At 46.3% G+C, this 18,531-nt stretch overlaps 1 protein-coding gene across 2 annotated transcripts in view; it reads right to left on the bottom strand.

Annotated features, from left to right (window-relative positions):
- The window catches only part of MDGA2 (MAM domain containing glycosylphosphatidylinositol anchor 2), a 631,070-nt gene that overhangs the window by 248,466 nt on the left and 364,073 nt on the right, over nucleotides 1-18,531 (bottom strand). For both annotated transcript variants that reach the window (XM_008171632.4, XM_008171633.4), the window contains exon 6: nucleotides 18,219-18,488. In XM_008171632.4, the coding sequence (XP_008169854.1) occupies nucleotides 18,219-18,488 (270 nt within the window). The remainder of the gene's footprint in view (nucleotides 1-18,218; nucleotides 18,489-18,531) is intronic.

The raw sequence follows: 18,531 nt of genomic DNA, 5'->3' as shown, positions 1-18,531 counted from the left end.
TGACAATATTACATATGACTAATGGCTTCTCAATCGTCACCATTCTTGTTGTCATGGGAGAGTACTGAATGGTACGGTTATTTTTGTTGTTTTGTGTTTCCCTTTTTATGTTAATGTTTTAAGCAAAAAAAAAATGTCAGCACAGCAAACAGATGGACACTCCAAAGGATTCTAGTCACATAGGACACATTCTAATACCCTCCCCGATACGGGTATCCTACTCCATGGGTAGTCTCCTTCACTTCAGCGGGACTCTTTGTGGAAGAGAATGCTATTCAACAGGAGTAAGGGTGTCCGAATCCAGTCCCTGTTATTTACCTTAGTTAAGAACTATGACCAAATCTATTTTGGAAACAGTCATAGCAAAATGACAAACTGACACAACTCCTCCCAAGAAACATCAAGTAAGCCGGCAGGAACAAGACAGGATAGCTCACATATAAGAGCAATCCAGAAAGGGAGGCCAAGCTATCCTTTAACCACATACGGCACAACAGCAGTGGCTCGGCAGCCCTTTCCTACGTGACTAGCCCACTGAATGCAATGGGAACACGTGCATGAATGCACGTTGCACAGACAGGCTCCAAGACCTCGCTCCAGCCATCAGGTATCACAGGCCCATTGCTGAGAATCATATACAATCGGTTGGTGAGTTTATAATCCCAAGCATACAGCTAAGCCTCCAGAAAGTGTGACATTATGCACTTTGGTATGGCAGGGCAGAACCAAGCTACCAAGTCCCATCATCAAGTCAAAACAGAGTATATTTAAATTCAGATAGATTTTGCTCATGCAATCCCCTAATAATTAGCAATCTGCTAATAACCCGGGTAGCTCTTCACAGCAAGATACACTTTCACTGCAGGATTCGAGGAGTATTTGACATTTGTACTCTCTCAATGGCTCAGGTTTGGAGGACTGAGCCGCTTGGAAATTGACTGACCATTCCTGTGGGGGATTATACTGCATAGTTATACAGCACTCCTGCTACCACCTTCAGTATAAAAACAGCACACTCAATCACCCACCTCCCCTTTAACCTGTCCAGCTTGGAAGCGGGAATGCAACACAGACCTTTCAGCCCTGCTGTAATTTCTATGCCTTGTTGAAATGCAAATCGCTCTGAGCTCAGTCAGGAGCCTGGTTGTTGAGCAAGGGGATACATCAGCCACCACTCTCCCCCGCAGTGTGGGCGAGCTGCATCGCCAGGCACTGTGGAAGGTAGGTAGCCGCCTGCCCCTTTCAAAGGCTACCTACCTTCCAAACAGCTGAGCAAGGGGAATCTTAGCTCCATCCCAGCCTGACCTGCTGGAGGAAAGTAAGGAAAAGGGATGGCACAACTTACTCTTCCTCTCCCATGCAGGCAGGGGGAAGGAAGGACCAAACTGGGGCGGCACGGTTACACAAGGCCTGTTACAGGAATTCCAGCCCTACATGTTCCAGTTTGCGCTACCCACCCCTCAGGGTGTGGCCTCTCTCTCTTGGGCTCAGCAGGCACTTTCAGGTTTCGATTTCTCAATCGTTTTTGTGCTTTCCATCTTTTGATGACAGGTGTCTCCTCATCACCGCCGTCGCTGGCAGACTAGAGAGGATGAGCACCGCCTTGACATCAGCGGGCGCTCTGGCCACACGCTGAGGTAGAAGAGGCCTGCTGGACTCGGCGGGTGAAATTCTCTGTCCAGTGTTACGCGTGGCGCCACACTAGAGATCATAAATGGTCCCTAGTAGCCTGAAAAGTCTATGAACTGCTTGCAGTCATAACTGTACCGCAGGGTTTGTCTATACTAGGAAACAACGTGGTGTTGGGGGGGGTTAAACCAGGCATTAGCTAACACGTGGTAACAGCCTGCTTAGCACAGGCTGACAGTTTTCCAGGGAAATATTTACCTTTGGAAAATGCTCATTCGACGAAATGGAACCATTTCAGCCTTATTAAAACGTTTCACTGAGATACGGTCAAAACATTTCATTTTGACATTATTGTTACAAATATTAGACTGTTATGTTACATTAAGTTCAAAATCAAATTCCAAATTTTTTTTTTCAAGCTTATCAAAGCAAACCCATTTTGAGGAAGTCAAAATAAAATATTTGGGGATATGTCTTTTCATGAAAAAAATCAGATATCTCAACTTTTCATCCCAGTTCAGATCAAAATGAACTCTTGAAATCTCAGAATATCCCACAGGATGGGAATTCCATTTTTTGACCATTTCTCTGCCTACTGTGGTTAAGGCATTTATAGTTTTAATATGTGTTAGCAGGTCAAGGTAAACATCTGCTAAGAAGTGTTAAAACAACTATTGTCATGTCTACACTAGGGTTTTAGCATGCTATCTAACACGTTTTAGCCAACATGATTAAAAAAAAAAACCCTTATTTTCCTTGTGAAGACAAGGCCTGAAAGAGCAACAGCTCAGGAAAAAGGCACAAGTTGAATTTTGCCTCCTGAACCTAGTCTTTAAAGTATTTTTATAGAAATCCTGATTCCTGGCAGCACAATCAGATACAGAACAGGAGCAACCTATTATTTAGAAATAAAATGTCTGTACAGAAAGGTTCCAGGGTGTTCCGATGAAAAGAACTGCAGAATCAATAAACTATCTAGATTTTTATGTGGAATTGCTTTATGAACTTATCTATGATACACCACATCCTGACAGAATGAGAGAACGCATTTGGTGTTGCAATTTCAGATAGTAAAAATAAATGGACTTATTAAACTCCGAGGCTCCACTTTTCACACCTTCAGTCTTAGAGTTGTAAACTTTTATGAGAAACCTCAGATAACTTATCATGAATGTAGCAACATGTGGGGGGTTTATTTTGTAAATTCAGGTCAGAGGAGGTTTTATACCACTAACCTCTTGCGGGCAGGACCATGGTTGTAGAGATGTGTTTGTCAATAGTCAGGAGAATGAGAGCTGGTCGGGGATTTTTCATATGAAAATGCCAATCTGTCCAAACGAGAACTTTGTGCGGAAAGGTTTCCCGGGTCCAGGATGGAATTTCTGAGGAACAGAGAGCGACTGACCCGCCCCAGACTAGCCCAGTGGTTACACACTCACTTGGGATGTGGGAGATCCAAGCTCTGAATCGGGCACAGCAGGGAGCTGAACCTAGGTGCGTGCCTTGACCACTGCTCTATTCCTGCAGGGTCCCTCGTGTGTTTTTTTCCCACAGCAAATGTTTAAAAGTCTCATTTTTATTCCACATCAGAACAAACACAAATTTTGAAATCTCTCTTTTTTTTTTTTTTTTTTTTTTTTGCAAACTAGAATTCTGGAAGGTTTTCCAGCCAGCCCAAAGGAGACCATAGATGCTGGAGACTGAAAAACTGTGTGAGGCTTGCTACAGTCATGGTCCCCACCTCATTCCCCCACACACGCAAAATAAGCCAGTAGGGTCCCATTCCTACCAGGTGCTGAGCACCCTCAAACCCTACTGCGGTCAGGGGAGTTACAGACGGTCTGCAGCTTTCTGCAGAATCAAGGTGTGAGGTTCTGCTCATTTGTCCCTTAGGGAGTGGGTGGTGGCCTTTGTGTCTGTTCTGGGTAGTTACGCCAGTTAAGTGTACGGATCTTTGCCCTGGACTTGAGCTTTCCACAGCCATGAAACCAGGCTGCAGCTGAGACCTTCACAGACCGCAGAAAGAGGAAAAAGCAGAAGGATCCCTTTGCCAGCTCCCCAGAAAATCACAGCACTGTAAAGGGAGACTGCTAAAGTGCATAGTTAATGGCTCTAACAACCCGCCATCAGCATTACAAGTGCTGCCAGCCAACGACTATGTATGTCAGGGCTGCCACATCACTTTTCAGACTGGCGGCACATAACAGTCTCTGTGAAAGAAGACGACTAGCTGCTCTGGGAGGCTGGTGCTAGATAATTAAACCCAGACCCTATCTTTGCCTTGAACAGGGGCTTGTATACAAATGCAAGAAGTCTAAATACTAAGATGGGTGAACTTGAGAGCCTGGTATTAAATGAGGATATTGATAGCATCACCATCTCAGAAACTTGGTGGAATTATGATAATCAAGGGGACATGGTAATACCGGGGTACAAATTGTATAGGAATGAGAACAGGTCGTGCTGGGGGGAGAGGGGGCGTGTTTCGCACTATATGTGAAAGAAAGCACAGAGTAAAAATCTGAAATGAATCGAAGTGTACCATAGAATCTCTATGGATAGAAATTCTGTGCTTGAGTACAGCAGTGGGAATATACTGCTAACCACCTGGCTAGGATGGTGATAGTGACTGTGAAATATTCAGGGAGATTAGAGAGGCTAGAGAAATAGAAAACTCAGTCAAAACGGGGGATTTCAGCTATCCTCACATTGCCTGGGTACACCTCAGGACGGGATGCTGAGATAAAATTTCTAGACATTATTAATGACTGCTTCTTGGAGCAGCTAATCCTGGAACCCGCAATGAGAGAGGCAATTCTTGATTTAGTCCTAAGTGGAGCACAGGATCTGGTCCAAGAGGTGAAATAGCTGAACTGCTTAGTAATAGTGATCATAATTTAATCCAATTTAACACCCTTGTGGGGGGGGGGATACAAAAAAAGGCCACCACTGTAGCATTTAACTTCAAAAAGGGGAACTACACAAAAATGAGGAAGCTAGTTAAATGGAAATAAAAAGTTACAGTCACAAGAGTGAAATGCCTGCAAGCTGCATGGAATCTTTTTTAAAAACCACTGCGATAGAGGCTCAAATTCAATGTATGCCACAAATGTTAAAGAAAGAAAAAAAGGAAGAGGATGAAAAAAATGCTACCACGGCTAAACAACAAAGTGAAAGAGGTGATTAGAGTCAAAAAGATATCTTTTAAAAATTGAAAGTCAAATCCTACTGAGGAAAATCGAAAGCAGCATAAACGCTTAAATAAAGTGTAAAAATATAATTAGGCAAGACAAAATTTGAAGAGCATCTAGCAAAAGACACAAAAACTAACAGAGTTTTTATTTAAAGTACATCAGAAGCAGGAAGCTTGCTAAACAACCAGTGGGGCCACTGGATGATTGAGTGCTTAAGGAGCACTCAAAGAAGACAAGGCCGGTGCGGAGAAGCTAAATGAATTCTTTGCATCGATCTTCATTGTAGAGGATGTGAGGGAGATTCCCACACCTGAGCCATTTTTTTAGGTGATAAATCTGAGGAACTGTCCCAGACGGAGGTGTCAGTAGAGGAGGTTTTTGAACAAATTGATAAACTAAACAGTAATAAGTCACCAGATGGTATTCACCCAAGAGATCTGAAGGAACTCAGATGTGAAACTGCAGAACTAATAACAGTGGTATGTAACTTATTGCTTAAATCATCCTCTGTCTCAGATAACTGGTGGATAGCCAATGTAAAGTTGTGGGGGTAAATAGCAGGGACCCCTAAGAATCTATACTGGGATCGGTGCTGTTCAGCATATTCATAAATGATCTGGAAAAAGGGGTAAAAAGTGAAGTGGCAACGTTCGCAGACGATACAAAACTACTCAAGATAGTTAAGTCTAAAGCAGACTACGAAGAGTTACAAAGGGATCTGACCAAACTGTGTGACTGGGCAACAAAGTGGGAGATGAAATTCAATGGTGAAATATGCAAAGTAATGCACATTGAAAATATTATCCCCACTATACATACACAATGATGGGATCTAAATGAGTGGTTACCACTCACGAAAGAGATCCTAGAGTCTTTGTGGATAGCTCTCTGAAAACATTTGCTCAATGTGCAGTAGCAGCCGAAAAGCTAACTGAATGTTAGGAACATTAGGAAAGGGTTAGATAATAAGACAGCAAATATCATAATGCCACGATATAAATACATGGTATGCCCATGCCTTGAATACTTCATGCAGTTCTGGTCTCCCCATCTCCAAAAAGATACATTAGAATTGGAAAAGGTACAGAGATGGGCAACAGAAAAGATTAGGGGTATGGAACAGCTTCTGTATGAGGAGAGATTAAAATGACTAGGACTGTTCAGCTTGGAAAAGTGGAGATATGACAGACGTCTATAAAATCACGGCAGGTGTGGAGAAAGCGAATAAAGTTGTATTATTTACTCCTTCACACAATAGAAGAACGAGGGATCTCCCCGTGAAATTAAAAGGCAGCAGGGGATGTTGTGAAGGCCAAAATTGTAACTAGGTTCAAAAAAAGAACTAGATAAGTTCCTGGAGGACAGGTTCATCAATGGCTATTAGCCAAGATGGTCTGGGATGCCACTCCAGGCTCTGGGTGTCCCTAAACCTCTAACTGCCAGATACTGGGAGTGGATAACCATTGATTGTTATTTGGTTTAAGTAAATTATAGCAGCAAAACTCCTTTTAAGCCATCCACTCCTTAGTAACAGGGCAGGTGATTCCAATAATGCTAGCTATCCACCTGTGTTTTCTTGAGTGTATTTTTGATAGTCTGAACAGTTTGTTCTGCTATCCCGTTTAACCTTGGGCACTTTGGATGTGATGTATATAGCTCAAAATCCTAATGCTTGGCAAACGCTTGTGTGCTCATTAAAGCACGGGTCAGTTTTTGAACACAGTCAATTGGGAATTCCACTTCTTGGAAAAAAAATGGATTTCAGGTTTTGTGAAACAGATGCACACAGGAAAGACTCAAAAGTCACTTAAACAGAGCGGCCACAAAACTCTCTTTGCCTTTAAAGTAAAAGACACTATTTGACCCATTTTCTCCTGATCATTCTAATACTTGCTGAAGGATGTAGTGATTATCTGGGCTGGTGCGAGCACTACATTTGAGACACTTCCAGACCATATCACCAATCGGTGTGATCATGCCAGCCCGGTAAAGGAATCCTCTGGCTCTTCCTTTTGCATAATACCATGCCCACATGTCCTTCAGGAATGCTACCTTGCATTTTTGCCCTAATGGTGAATGGAATAACCTTCAAGGTTTGCATCACCAAAAACCTTTCACTCTTCACAGATGAGTAATGAAGAACCAGGGAACAGACTTTGCTCTTTGTCTCTGGAAATCCCTTTGGAGGACTTGTACCCCCAGGGCAAGATTTTCAAAAGTCACCAGGGATTTTGGGTGCCCAAATTGAGACACCTTAAAGAGGCCTGATTTTCAGAAAGCGCTGAACACCTGAGCTCTCAGAATCAGGCCCCTTTGAGGCATCTCAAGCTGGGACTTCCCAAAATGGAAGTAAGGAAAATTCCTAATTAGTTTGAAAATCAAGCCTTGAATCCTTCCTATCTATGGAACTTATATGGCCTCTATCACTGTAATATCAGAATATCTAGCAACTTTTATTGTGTTTATCCTCACAACACCCTGTGAGGTAGGGCAGTGCTATTTCCCCATTTTAGAGAGTGGAAACTGAGGCACAGAGTGACTATGTGACTTGCCCAGGTTCACACACAGAAAGACCGTGGCAGAGCTGGGAACTGAATTCCCCCTCCCTCCTCACTCACACACATCTTCCTATGTTTTATTTTTGTTTTTTGTTTTTACAGCACTTCGGAGACAAATCAGAAAGCAAGATTTGTGCCCCAATCTAAAGCCGACATAAAAGCCAATGCAGACAAAGGAAGATGAAGGATTGGAAGCAATATACCAACATGTGATAGAGGTTTGTTATATCTGGCATGCATCTCACACGCGTGTGCACACATATGCATGCAAGCGACGGCGTTGACAGTGACACAGGTTTGATGTAACCTGGTTAAGTCTCAGCTCAGACAGTGCAGCCCTGCAGAAAACTTCACATCTAGCCTGAAGGGAAAACCAAACAGTCCTGTTTAGCAGGGGCAGATCCAAGTCAAAGTGCACAGAGCTCCAGAGAACACAAGCTAATAGCATCTCAGCAACTATAGGACTCTTGATAACTCAGAGCACTAAATTGTAGGTGATTTACACCTTAAAGACTAATCAGTTACCTAGAGGTATGGGGAAGGCAGGAAGTGCCATGCTTGGGGAACTGAATGGTTCTGGGAGGTGGGACCAGGTTAGGGCTTTAGGGTGAAGCAGTCCTGATCAGCCATGTCCCAGGTAGAAAGAGAAAGGTTCCCCTTGTCCTCTCCTGGCCAGTTCTCATGCTAGATCCCACTAGCACTTGTTGCCAGTTCCTGACCGTTGTGTCATCCCGGAGAAAGGCAGCCATACACATTAAGAGGGCAAATGAGGTCAGAGCAGGGTGGAGTTAGACTGCAAACTACACTATCTCTGCGCAGTGAGGTAGCAAGCAGCTGAGAGGAGAAGGCTGCAGAATGGGTGGAACTGCTCTGGTGCCCTTCATGGGGAATCACAGAATATCAGGGTTGGCAGAGACCTCAGGAGGTCATCTAGTCCAACCCCCTGCTCAAAGCAGGACCAATCCCCAACTAAATCATCCCAGCCAGGGCTTTGTCAAGCCAGGCCTTAAAAACCTCTAAGGATGGAAATTCCACCACCTCTCTAGGTAACCCATTCCAGTGCTTCATCACCCTTCTAGTGAAATAGTGTTTCCTAATATCTAACCTAGACCTCCCCCACTGCAACTTGAGACCATTGCTCCTTGTTCTGTCATCTGCCACCACTGAGAACAGCCGAGCTCCATCCTCTTTGGAACCCCCCTTCAGATAGTTGAAGGCTGCTATCAAATCCCCCCTCACTCTTCTCTTCTGCAGACTAAATAACCCCAGTTCACTCAGCCTCTCGTCATAAGTCATGCGGTCCAGACCCCTAATCATTTCCGTTGCCCTCCTCTGGACTCTCTCCAATTTGTCCACATCCCTTCTGTAGTGGGGGGACTAAAACTGGATGCAATACTCCAGGTGTGGCCTCACCAGTGCTGAATAGATGGGAATAACCACTTCCATCAATCTGGGAATTCGGGGACAAGGACAGCAGACAGGATTATTACAAAGGAGGGGAGGAAAGGGGCATCGCTGGGGGTAGAGGAGCAGAGAGATCAGGGCTCAGTTGACATTTCCTTCCCTTGGTAGGCCTATGCTCATCCCAAGAATTCGATCGGTTAAAAGGCACTTGCATGTGTATACTGCACTAAGGATAACATGAGAATCGCCATACTGGGTCAGACCAAAGGTCCATCTAACCCAGTATCCTGTCTTCCAACAGTAGCCAATGGCAGGTGCCCCAGAGGGAATGAACAGAACAGGTAATCATCAGGTGATCCAAGGATAGTCCACAGGTCTACATTTGTGAGAAAAGTGGCTAAGTTCTGTCCTTCCAGGAATTTCCTGACTGTGATCGGAAGGAGTCCAAAGCTCCTTAAATTGCATGCACTTTTTCAGGGTTTAATCTAGAAATTTTTATGGGTGGTTAATTTTAATAATCAATGGTCTTCAGTCACAGGGATTATGAGAGGAGGAAGTGGAAAATGCTACCACTGAGAACACCCACCAGCATCCTAATGCAACTCTGCAAATGTAGCCTGAGGACCATTTCTAAAGCTCATTAATTAATCTATAAAAGATACTTGGAAGGAAAACTTACATAATTAGAGTTGGGTTTTGGCCACTTCTGATGAAACCTGAATTATTTTTTTGACCCAGACCCCATTAGAATATTCTCTGGAAGGAATGACATATTCTGGGATATCAGGCAGATTGGAATGAGTTATGAACGGTATTCGGAGAAATGTCTGTATTTCGCCAGCTTTCTCAATAAGTGGTGATCTTGCCAGGTAAACAGCACACGGATTTGTTATAGAGGCAGCTGCTCCAACAGTAAAAACACAATTCAGCAAGTCATTTATTTGTCTCTAGTGAGCTCTTGTTCAGAGCAAAAAGGAGGGAATGAAAGATATTGCATGGTATCTGTGCCTCTTAAGGAACGACACTGCAGTACTCAAACCAATTTCTCTTTATCATCTCAGCAAAATTTTTGTTAACATTATCTGACTGCTGCAAGGGAATGGCATTAACATGAAAACCTGGCAGTAGGAAAACAAAGGGAGCTGACTTTGTCAGCTTAAGGCTTGACTAGGAAAATACTATCTTTTAGGAATGGTACTTTATTGTACAATTTTCATGATAACTTCTGCGGCGGGTTCTGTATGTGAGTATCTATTGCATCCTCAGTATAACATCCATTGATTCAAAAGGAGTTATGAATAAACACACTAAGGGCTTGTGTTCATTACGGAGCTAAATCCGCGCTGCTGCAATTGAAGCAGCGGCATCTATTTAGCGGGTCTAGTGAAGACATGCTCAATCGATGGGAGAGCACTCTGCCATCGATTTCTGTACTCCACTTCAACGAGATGCAGAAGCAATGTCAGTGGAAGAGCGTCTCCCGTCGACATAGTGTAGTGTGGACCCTGTGGTAAGTGGATCTAACCTACGTCGACTTGAGTTACGCTACTAATGTAACTCAAATTGTGTAGCTTAAATCGACCAGCAGCTGTAGTGAAGACAAGCCCTAAGGAGAAAATATATTATTTTTGTGGTACAGATGTAACAATTAACTTTATAAGGACCAAAAAAACAAAAACAAAAACCACCAAGCGAGAGGGCCTTCAAAATGAATTGTATGATTCTCACACAAAGAAAATTCTAATTAAATGTGATCAAAGCTGTAATTGACACATTGGCCTATTCTTTTCTCAACAGAAATGCATAATTCCATTGCATGCACAGATGGAAAGAGGGGTAAACAAATTAATAATGGCATGGAGAGGGAAAATTCATTCAACTTTTATACAGTCAAAAGAGCCTGCAAATGAAAATGTGCGGGTAATAAACTGATACAATAATATAGTACACAGTGTTGTTGTAGCTGGTTCTTTGTGTGGTAAATGATTTGAGGATAGTTTGTAGGAGTCTTGATATTCCTTCAGGAAGGGTGCCAGGGCCAGATATGATGGGTCTGACTGGGTTCCCTTGTTTGTATTTCGGGAAGCATGTAGAAGGTCTCAGCAGTGGGGTAATGGGAGAGGAGACTGTAGAGTTTCTCTTGGGAGTAGTTTGGGGAAGGAATTGATGATATCCTTAAATTTCCTGGATAAATTGTGGTGTGGGGCCTTCTTTGAGTTTTTTATAGTATATGGAGTGGGAGAGCTGTTGGTTGGCCTTGTTAATATATTGAGGACTATGATGGTGCCCCCTTTGTCTGCTGGTTTGATCACTATCTAGTGGTTGGATTTCAAGGACTGTACAGCTGTCCTCTCGGCGTTGGAGAGATTGTGGCAGATGTGATGTTTGTTAAGGATTTCACAGCCACTTTCTTTCCTGGTTTCCTCTGCTGTGTGGACAACACTCCGATATCCACCCCCAAACATATCATCAAACTCATTCAGTTCATTCTCACCCATAACAATTTTTCATTCAACAACAAACACTTTGTCCAAACTATGAGAACAACCCTGGGTACTAGGATGGCTCCCCAGTAGGCCAAGCTCTTTATGGGCCACCTTGAAGAATTTCTGGACAAATGAATTATGAAACCAGTGATATATTTGAGAGACAATCATGATATTTTCATCCTCTGGACAGATTAATTAAACTCCCTCAAATTTCAACCACATCTTCAACCGCCACCACCAATCCCACACCAGCCCCTAAAAGGGTTATGGTGGCTAGGTGGGCCAATACATCACCTGAACTGCACCTGGAGGAGGAGCCAGGGAGTAATGAGGATTTATTAAAGGATGAAGCTCACCTGGACAGAAAAAGGCCTAGCTGGTACAAAGCCAGGTAGCTGAGGGCAGAAAGGGGCTATAGGGAGGCCAGCAGTCACTCTCTCTGAAATTAGGGAGAGCAGGGAGCTTGGCCCAGAGGGAAGGGCATACCTGGAGGAGGGTAGAAAACAAACCTAATACAGGCAGTGTAGGAAGCAGTCCAGGGAAACAGGAGCAAGATGTGGGACAGTGCAGGCTTTAACTGATGGTTGTAGGGTCCTTGGGCTGAAACCCAGAGAAGGGGCCAGGTTCCCTTCCAGCCACTGGGGAAGTGGCACCAGTGGGGGCCAGTGAATTGGAAGACTGCCTGGGATGGTCAGGACAGAGAAACTTTTTGTTACACAAACCTGCCCCTGGAAGAGGAAAACTACAATGGCCTGGCCAGAGGGCCGAGCCAGAAAGGGGAGCCACTGGGGCGTGAGAAAGTGAGAGCCCCCGCAGAAAGGGGTGCTAGACTAGCAGAGCTAATCCTCAACCGCAGCCAAAAGGAGACACTCCAGCAGTGAGTAGAGCTCCCAGTGACACATCCATTAAACTCCCTCTAGAACATCAACTTCCTGGACACCACAATCACCTTCAACAATGGAACCCTACGGACAACTATATACAAGAAACCCACAGATCCCCACACTGACCTTTACAGATCCAGTAACAGCCCCAAACACACCAAGAAATCTATTATCTACAGCCAGGCACTCCGATAACACAGAATATGCTCCAAAGAGAAAGTCTGGGATGTACACCTTAGCACACTTAAAACTGTTTTCACCAAACAAGGATTCTTCACCAGAGAAGTAGATCGCATCATGGAATGGGCCACCCAATTACCCCAAAAGAACCTGCTTCAATACAGAAATAAAATCCCCTCTCACGGCATACACCTCGTTGTCGCCTACCACCCCACACTGGAACCCACATCGGCTATCATCAAACAACTACAACCCGTACTCAACGGGGACCCAAACCTAAAAGAAATCTTTCCTGAAACCCCACTTCATGCCTTCAAACAACCCCCACAAACTCATCATCAGAAGCAGTCTGAGCCGTTGGCGCCTCCAGTGCTGAAGGCATTGTCAAGGCCAGCGCCGCGGTCGGTGCCGTGGCCAATGGCATTGATGGCGGAGGTAATGGCTCAGTCTCTGGTCATGGCGGAACAAACAATGCAGGCACCACTGATGCAGGTCCCGAGTGGGATCCTGGGCGGAAAGTCTATGGGGTCCAAAAGGGCCACTGAGCTGGGTTCTACCATTGTGAGGGCCACTGAATCGGTACGAGTCCGACTCTGACTGATGTTTCAGAATAGGAGGACCAGGGCAGCGCTGCACCTCTCGACATAGAGCATCGGGAGCCTGGGGACTGACTGTGCTCCCTGGACAGCGGTGCTGGCGTCAAGGGGTGCCGAGGTGATGGGGATGGGTGTGACATCATCGCCGGCTTTCCCTTTGACTGAATGGGGTGCCGGGATGGAGCCTGTGGTGCTGGCTCATCTTCCTGCCTCAGGGACGAGAATGGCGCCATGAATCTCAGCAGGTCCTGCACTGCCTCAAAAGCCTCCGGGGTGGACGGGAGCGGCAAGTGCTCCAAGGGGTTCGGAGCGCGCGACTGGCCCGCACTTGACTGCTTCACTTGGGCAGGAGTCGACGTAGCCCCACTCTGAGCCTCGGAGCCGTGGCCCGACTGAGGACCCACTGATGGCTGGTCCCTGGATCTTCCCAAGGGGGGTCAGCCTCTTTCCGTCGTCGTCGTTGTCTTCTTCTGCGCCAGCGTTTGGGAGCAGTGCCAAAGGCAGGAGTGCCCCCAAGAGACTCCATGATGGTGCCGAGCCTCCTTGGCAGTGTCTTTCTTCTCTGCCGGATCTCTCGAGGAGGGCACCAGAGCGCTCTGCGCCAAAGGAGATGTACTGGGAGCGGGATCCCCGGCACCCGGATACGACTGAGGTTGGAGAGCTGCCTCCGTGAGAAGGATTTTAATCCGCTGGTCCCTCTCTTTAAGAGTTCTTGATCAGAATTCTCAACAGACCTTCAGAGGTCTTTTTGGTGACCCTCGCCCAGACACCGTAAACAGGTGTTGTGGGGGTCACTTTTAGGATTGCGCTTCACACAGTCCTGGCAAGTCTTGAAGCCCGGGGATCACGGCATGCCTCTGTGACAAATAAGGGGGAGAAAAGCAGGGGGGGGGAACCCCCCGTAACTAAAATGTACAAGTGAACTAACTATGCTATACTAACCACCTAGAACTAACTAACTACAGCGAAAACCGAAAGTACTGCTAAGCCGCTTACCGAAACGAGAGCAAGGAGAAGCTCCAGCTACCATCACTGGCGGTAGGAAGGAACTGAGGGGTTGGCGGGTTGGCAGGGCCCTTTATTGGGCACCATGATGGCACGACTCTAGGGGGTGCCCAGGCCAACCCCACAGATGCTGCTAGGGGGGAAGTCTTCTGGCTACGGTGCACATGTGCGCGCACACACCTGATTGGAATTGACATGAACAAGCACTCAAAGAAGAACTCACTCAGGAGAGTCTATTTCTAATTCAACTTGGCCCTAATGGTCTTTCTCCCTCTCTTCTCCTCCTCTTGCGCTTCCTTCTTGTGCTCCTGTTCTACTCTGGCACGTAACAGGCTAATTAGCTCCTTAGCTCTCCCCACCCCAGGCTGATCTAGTAATTAGCCTCAGTCTGTGCCTAGTACGATGGGGTGGGACGTGTCCACTACCCTGAACCTCCAGGGTCCCTCAGCCATAGGGCAGAGTTTCTTATCCCTATGGATATGATCAGGCTGCAAGAGCTTCCAGTGGGGCTTCACCAATTTCTTCTTGACCAGTGAACAGACTGAGGCAGTGCCTGCTAGACCTCTTTGACACCTCATCCCCACCGTCACAGAAACTGAAGTTCATTTATTTTTCCTTCCATGCCCAAGAGGCTCTGCCCAACCACAGTACTCTGCAAACCCACATCCCATCTAGGGGCAGTCTCTTTTTATATGTACTTGGTGCCCACACTCATAACAGACAATACTCCGAGTCCCAGCCAGATTCCCCCTAGGTTCTTCCCTCTTCTCTGCGACCTTTCCAGCCAGGGGTTCTCCAACCCTTCTCACCCGGACTGGTCCCTGGAATTGTCAACCCTCTTTCCTGGGGATGTCTGCCTCTACCAATTCTTCTGTGAGTTTGACCGCAGCATCTGGGATGACCAGCTAATGCGTCCTGACCCATACCTGGGTGTTCTCCTGAAGGAACTGTTCTAAAATTACTGCATCCATGATCTCACCCAATGAGAGTGTCTGGCCTCAACCAGCGAGTGACCCCGTCCATCCGTTTCTGGGCAAACGCCCCGGGCCATAACATCTAACAGCCCAAAACTTTTGTGGCTACTTTTCAGTGGATAATCTCCCACCCCTGCTCCAGGAAGGCTGCCTTAACCACATCATAGTCCAGTGCTCGCTCGTCACTTAGAGCCACGTAGGCTGCCTGAGCTTCCCCTGACAAGTAGGGTGCGAGCCGTAGGGCCGAGGTTCCCTTCTCTCAGCCTTCAGCCACAGCTACTCTTTCAACTGTGACTAAGAATGAGTCGGGTAATCTGCAGAGCCCAGGTCCCGGAGGCCCTACTGCCTGTGCCCGGCTGCCATTCCCCACTGCAGGTCTCACTGCACCTTGGAGTAGCTGCTGCTGTACGTAAGCTTGCTCTCGAATAAAGGACTGTTTCTCCAGGGGGTGGGACTACTGGGAGGCCTGCAGAGTCTTCTGCATCTCCTCCTGTTCTACGAGCCATTGCAGGGTCTCCTCCATTGTCCAGACAGCCAGACCTCTGCATCAGCCCCCCACCATTCCGTTATCCATGAGCACGGATAAGGCAATGCCTGGATAAGCCCCCACTTGTGACAGGGTGCAGCCCTCCACTCCTGTCCTCTCACATATGGCTCTGACACCGCCCGTTTGTAACCACCACGGTGTACTCTGTGTGTTTTAACAACCCCACCACCCTCCTACCGTCCTGTGCGGCAATTCGATTCACTGTGTCTTACAATCTTAAGAGAAGAAAGACATCTGTCCATGCAGAGATTCCCCCTTTACGTTGGGCCTGCCGGCATTTCTCTCTCCTCCTCCCCTTGCACTTCCTTACTGCACTCCTTTTCTACTCTTGCAGTCAACAGACTAATTAAATCCTTAGCACACCCACCCACACACACACACACACAGCCCTAGCTGATCTAGTAATTTGGCCACTGCTTCCCTCACCCAGGTCCTCTTGCATTCTCCCCACCTCTCGTGCAGCCATACAGCGAATGGCCTTGATCAACCACCTAGGTTAGAGGTGGAAAGGCAGGAAAGGCTACAAGCAACAGCAGAAGTTGGCCCATTCCAAGGAACGGTGGCCACAGCTGCACCCTCTAGCGCTCCATGTCCCTGGGAACTCCCACCAAGTTGCTGTGCCTCTACAGCCCCCGTTGAGGAGTACGGCTTGCAGCTACAAGGGCAACCCTTTGTGCTCTTCATCTATATGCCTTGAGGGGGGCTGTGCCTTATCTGTCATTTGCTGGGGTGCTGGTGATTTCTTCCCCACTCCTGACTGAGTTAGGAATGAACTGGGCCAGGCGGCTTTTTAGAAAAGGAAAACCCATGTCCGTTTTTAATGAGATTTTCCCAGGCATGGGCTCCCATCAATAAAAATGCACGAGCAGAGTATTATTATCTTATGACTCAAGACATTTGTTTCTGTGGGGAACCAGGGACTCTTGTTCTGGAACCAGTAGTGTTGCTTTTTGGGTCAATGAAAATATCGAGATTTCTTTACATGAAAAGCTTTTCCTTCCCTTTTGCTTATTCCAAACGTGCGTTCCAGGCACATCCTCATCGCCCAGTCTTATTACCGGCGTAAATCACAGCGAATGAATGTGGCTGCTGGATTCTGGAAATAACACAGCATTTTTGCTTCCCGCCAATAAAAGCTTTAAGCCGAATGTCAAAAGATTCCCGTGGAACTATTCTACAACTAACGCCATTGCAATAGCCTGGCAAACTCCTACAGATGCTTGGTGCTATGCTCTCTGCCGGACCTCCCTAACAAAATATACTACTTCCTCGGCCTGTTGGAACGTATAACATGCCAGGCACTAAGGAGCAAACAGAGGCCAGGCTCTCGTGAAATAATCACACCATTGCTCCTAACACAGCAGTTTCTCCCGAGTATGATGAATCACAAGTTATTACTAAAAGCACCCAGTGTGTGGGAGTTTATGTTTCATACCATTGGCAGCTTAGATTATAGAAAATTAGTTTCAACTGAAGTATTTGGTTCAGGTAGATTAATCCACCTACCGGCCAATAGGAATCTTCCTTCAAACTAATCAGCCATATCTCTGTGGTTAGCCCAGGCTCACGCTGAAAGGCAACACAGCTATGCAGATTTAGTTTTCTCCTGGGAGTAATTATTGGGCACATATTCTTCATTGTCCCCTTATCTGGATTAAATTATAGGTACCATGGACCCGTTGTAATAACTGGGCTACAAATATACCCCAATTGTAAAGTCGCCTTTAAAAAGTAAGTGTCAATTCATAAAACGTCATAGTAACCTAGAACATCAAATATTAATAAAAAAAAGTTATAACCCCTCAATCTAAATTCATCCAAATAAAAAGAGCTACTAAAATAACACAAAAACAGTGGTAAAATTGTGCCTCGCAATCCAAAAAAGTGGCAAATTAAAAATCAGTAAATGAAAACTGGTGTGTCAAAAACTAAGCCTAAGTAATAACAAAATAATGAGGGGATGAGCTATTTCGCCTCTCGCTCTTGTGGTGCACCCTAAATGAAAGAGATTTTAGGGAGAAAAACCGCTTAGCTACAAAAGCAAACAGTGTGTTTGCCAGAGCACTAAGCAAGCTAAAGTTTCTATAGACCAAACCCCAAACCTTGTGTGACGCTGTTTAATATTAGCCAGTAACTAAGTTACAGAAACACTGTTAGCCCATTTATTCCAATACAACAGGCCCCAGCACTTGCAGACATGATCGCATCAGAATATCAGCTTTCAGGTAAACCCCCAAGGTAGTAAGCTTCCCACCCTTGTGGGCATGAAGAAAAGAATGAACATGTGACCCTGGTGACATCTGCAGAAAGCCTGAAGCAACAGGCTAGCAGGTGACTACCCCATGGATCTCAGGGGGGTGTCAATGCCAAGAACTGCTCTCTTGGGGGCTACTGCCAACACCACCCCAGTGTGGCTGGAGAAAAATGCAGAAGGTCCAGCCAACCTGCCCACAGATAGCATCCAACAGGACTGGAGGCCTCTGGCTGCTTGTCCTCCCTTTCCAAGGAGGCAGAAAAGTGGGGCCCCAGCTGCTATCCCTTGGCAGGCCCTCAGGGCTGGACTACAGAGCCCCCCATGCCATGGTGTGCCTAAAGCCCCATTGAAACGGCATTGATCCAGTACTGATTTATTCCGTATGTTGTTAGAATTGGCCAACACCGTGCTTGGCTCAGTCGGACACAAATTTACAGGCAGCCCCCCTGCCAAAGAGGAATGAAGGAGAGATAGCCCTCAAAGGAGCATCTGAGCCCAACTTACCTCTGACAATGATGTTGGTGGACTTTTTTGCAGGGTTCCCCACGTTATTATTTGCGATGCAACTGTACGTGCCGGCGTCATCCGAAGTGATGGCCGGTATCGTCAAGGTCCCGCCGTTCAGCACGGTTTTTTCAGGCAGGGCTCCAATGGATCTCACCCAGCTAAGCGTGGGCGCCGGCTCGCCTCCCGTCGTCACACAGACCAAGGTGATGGCCTCGCCGGGGTTCACCACGATGGGGTCGTCCACCAGGAGCTTAATTGACGGAGACGCTGGAAAAGATGTTTAAGAGACATGTTGTTCGGAGGCTGACAG

This window comes from Chrysemys picta, chromosome 4 (genome assembly GCF_011386835.1).
Source record: "Chrysemys picta bellii isolate R12L10 chromosome 4, ASM1138683v2, whole genome shotgun sequence".
Classification (NCBI taxonomy): Eukaryota; Metazoa; Chordata; order Testudines; family Emydidae; genus Chrysemys; species Chrysemys picta.
Note: the sequence above shows the minus strand (reverse complement) of the source record. Positions and strands in the feature narration are given on the sequence as shown.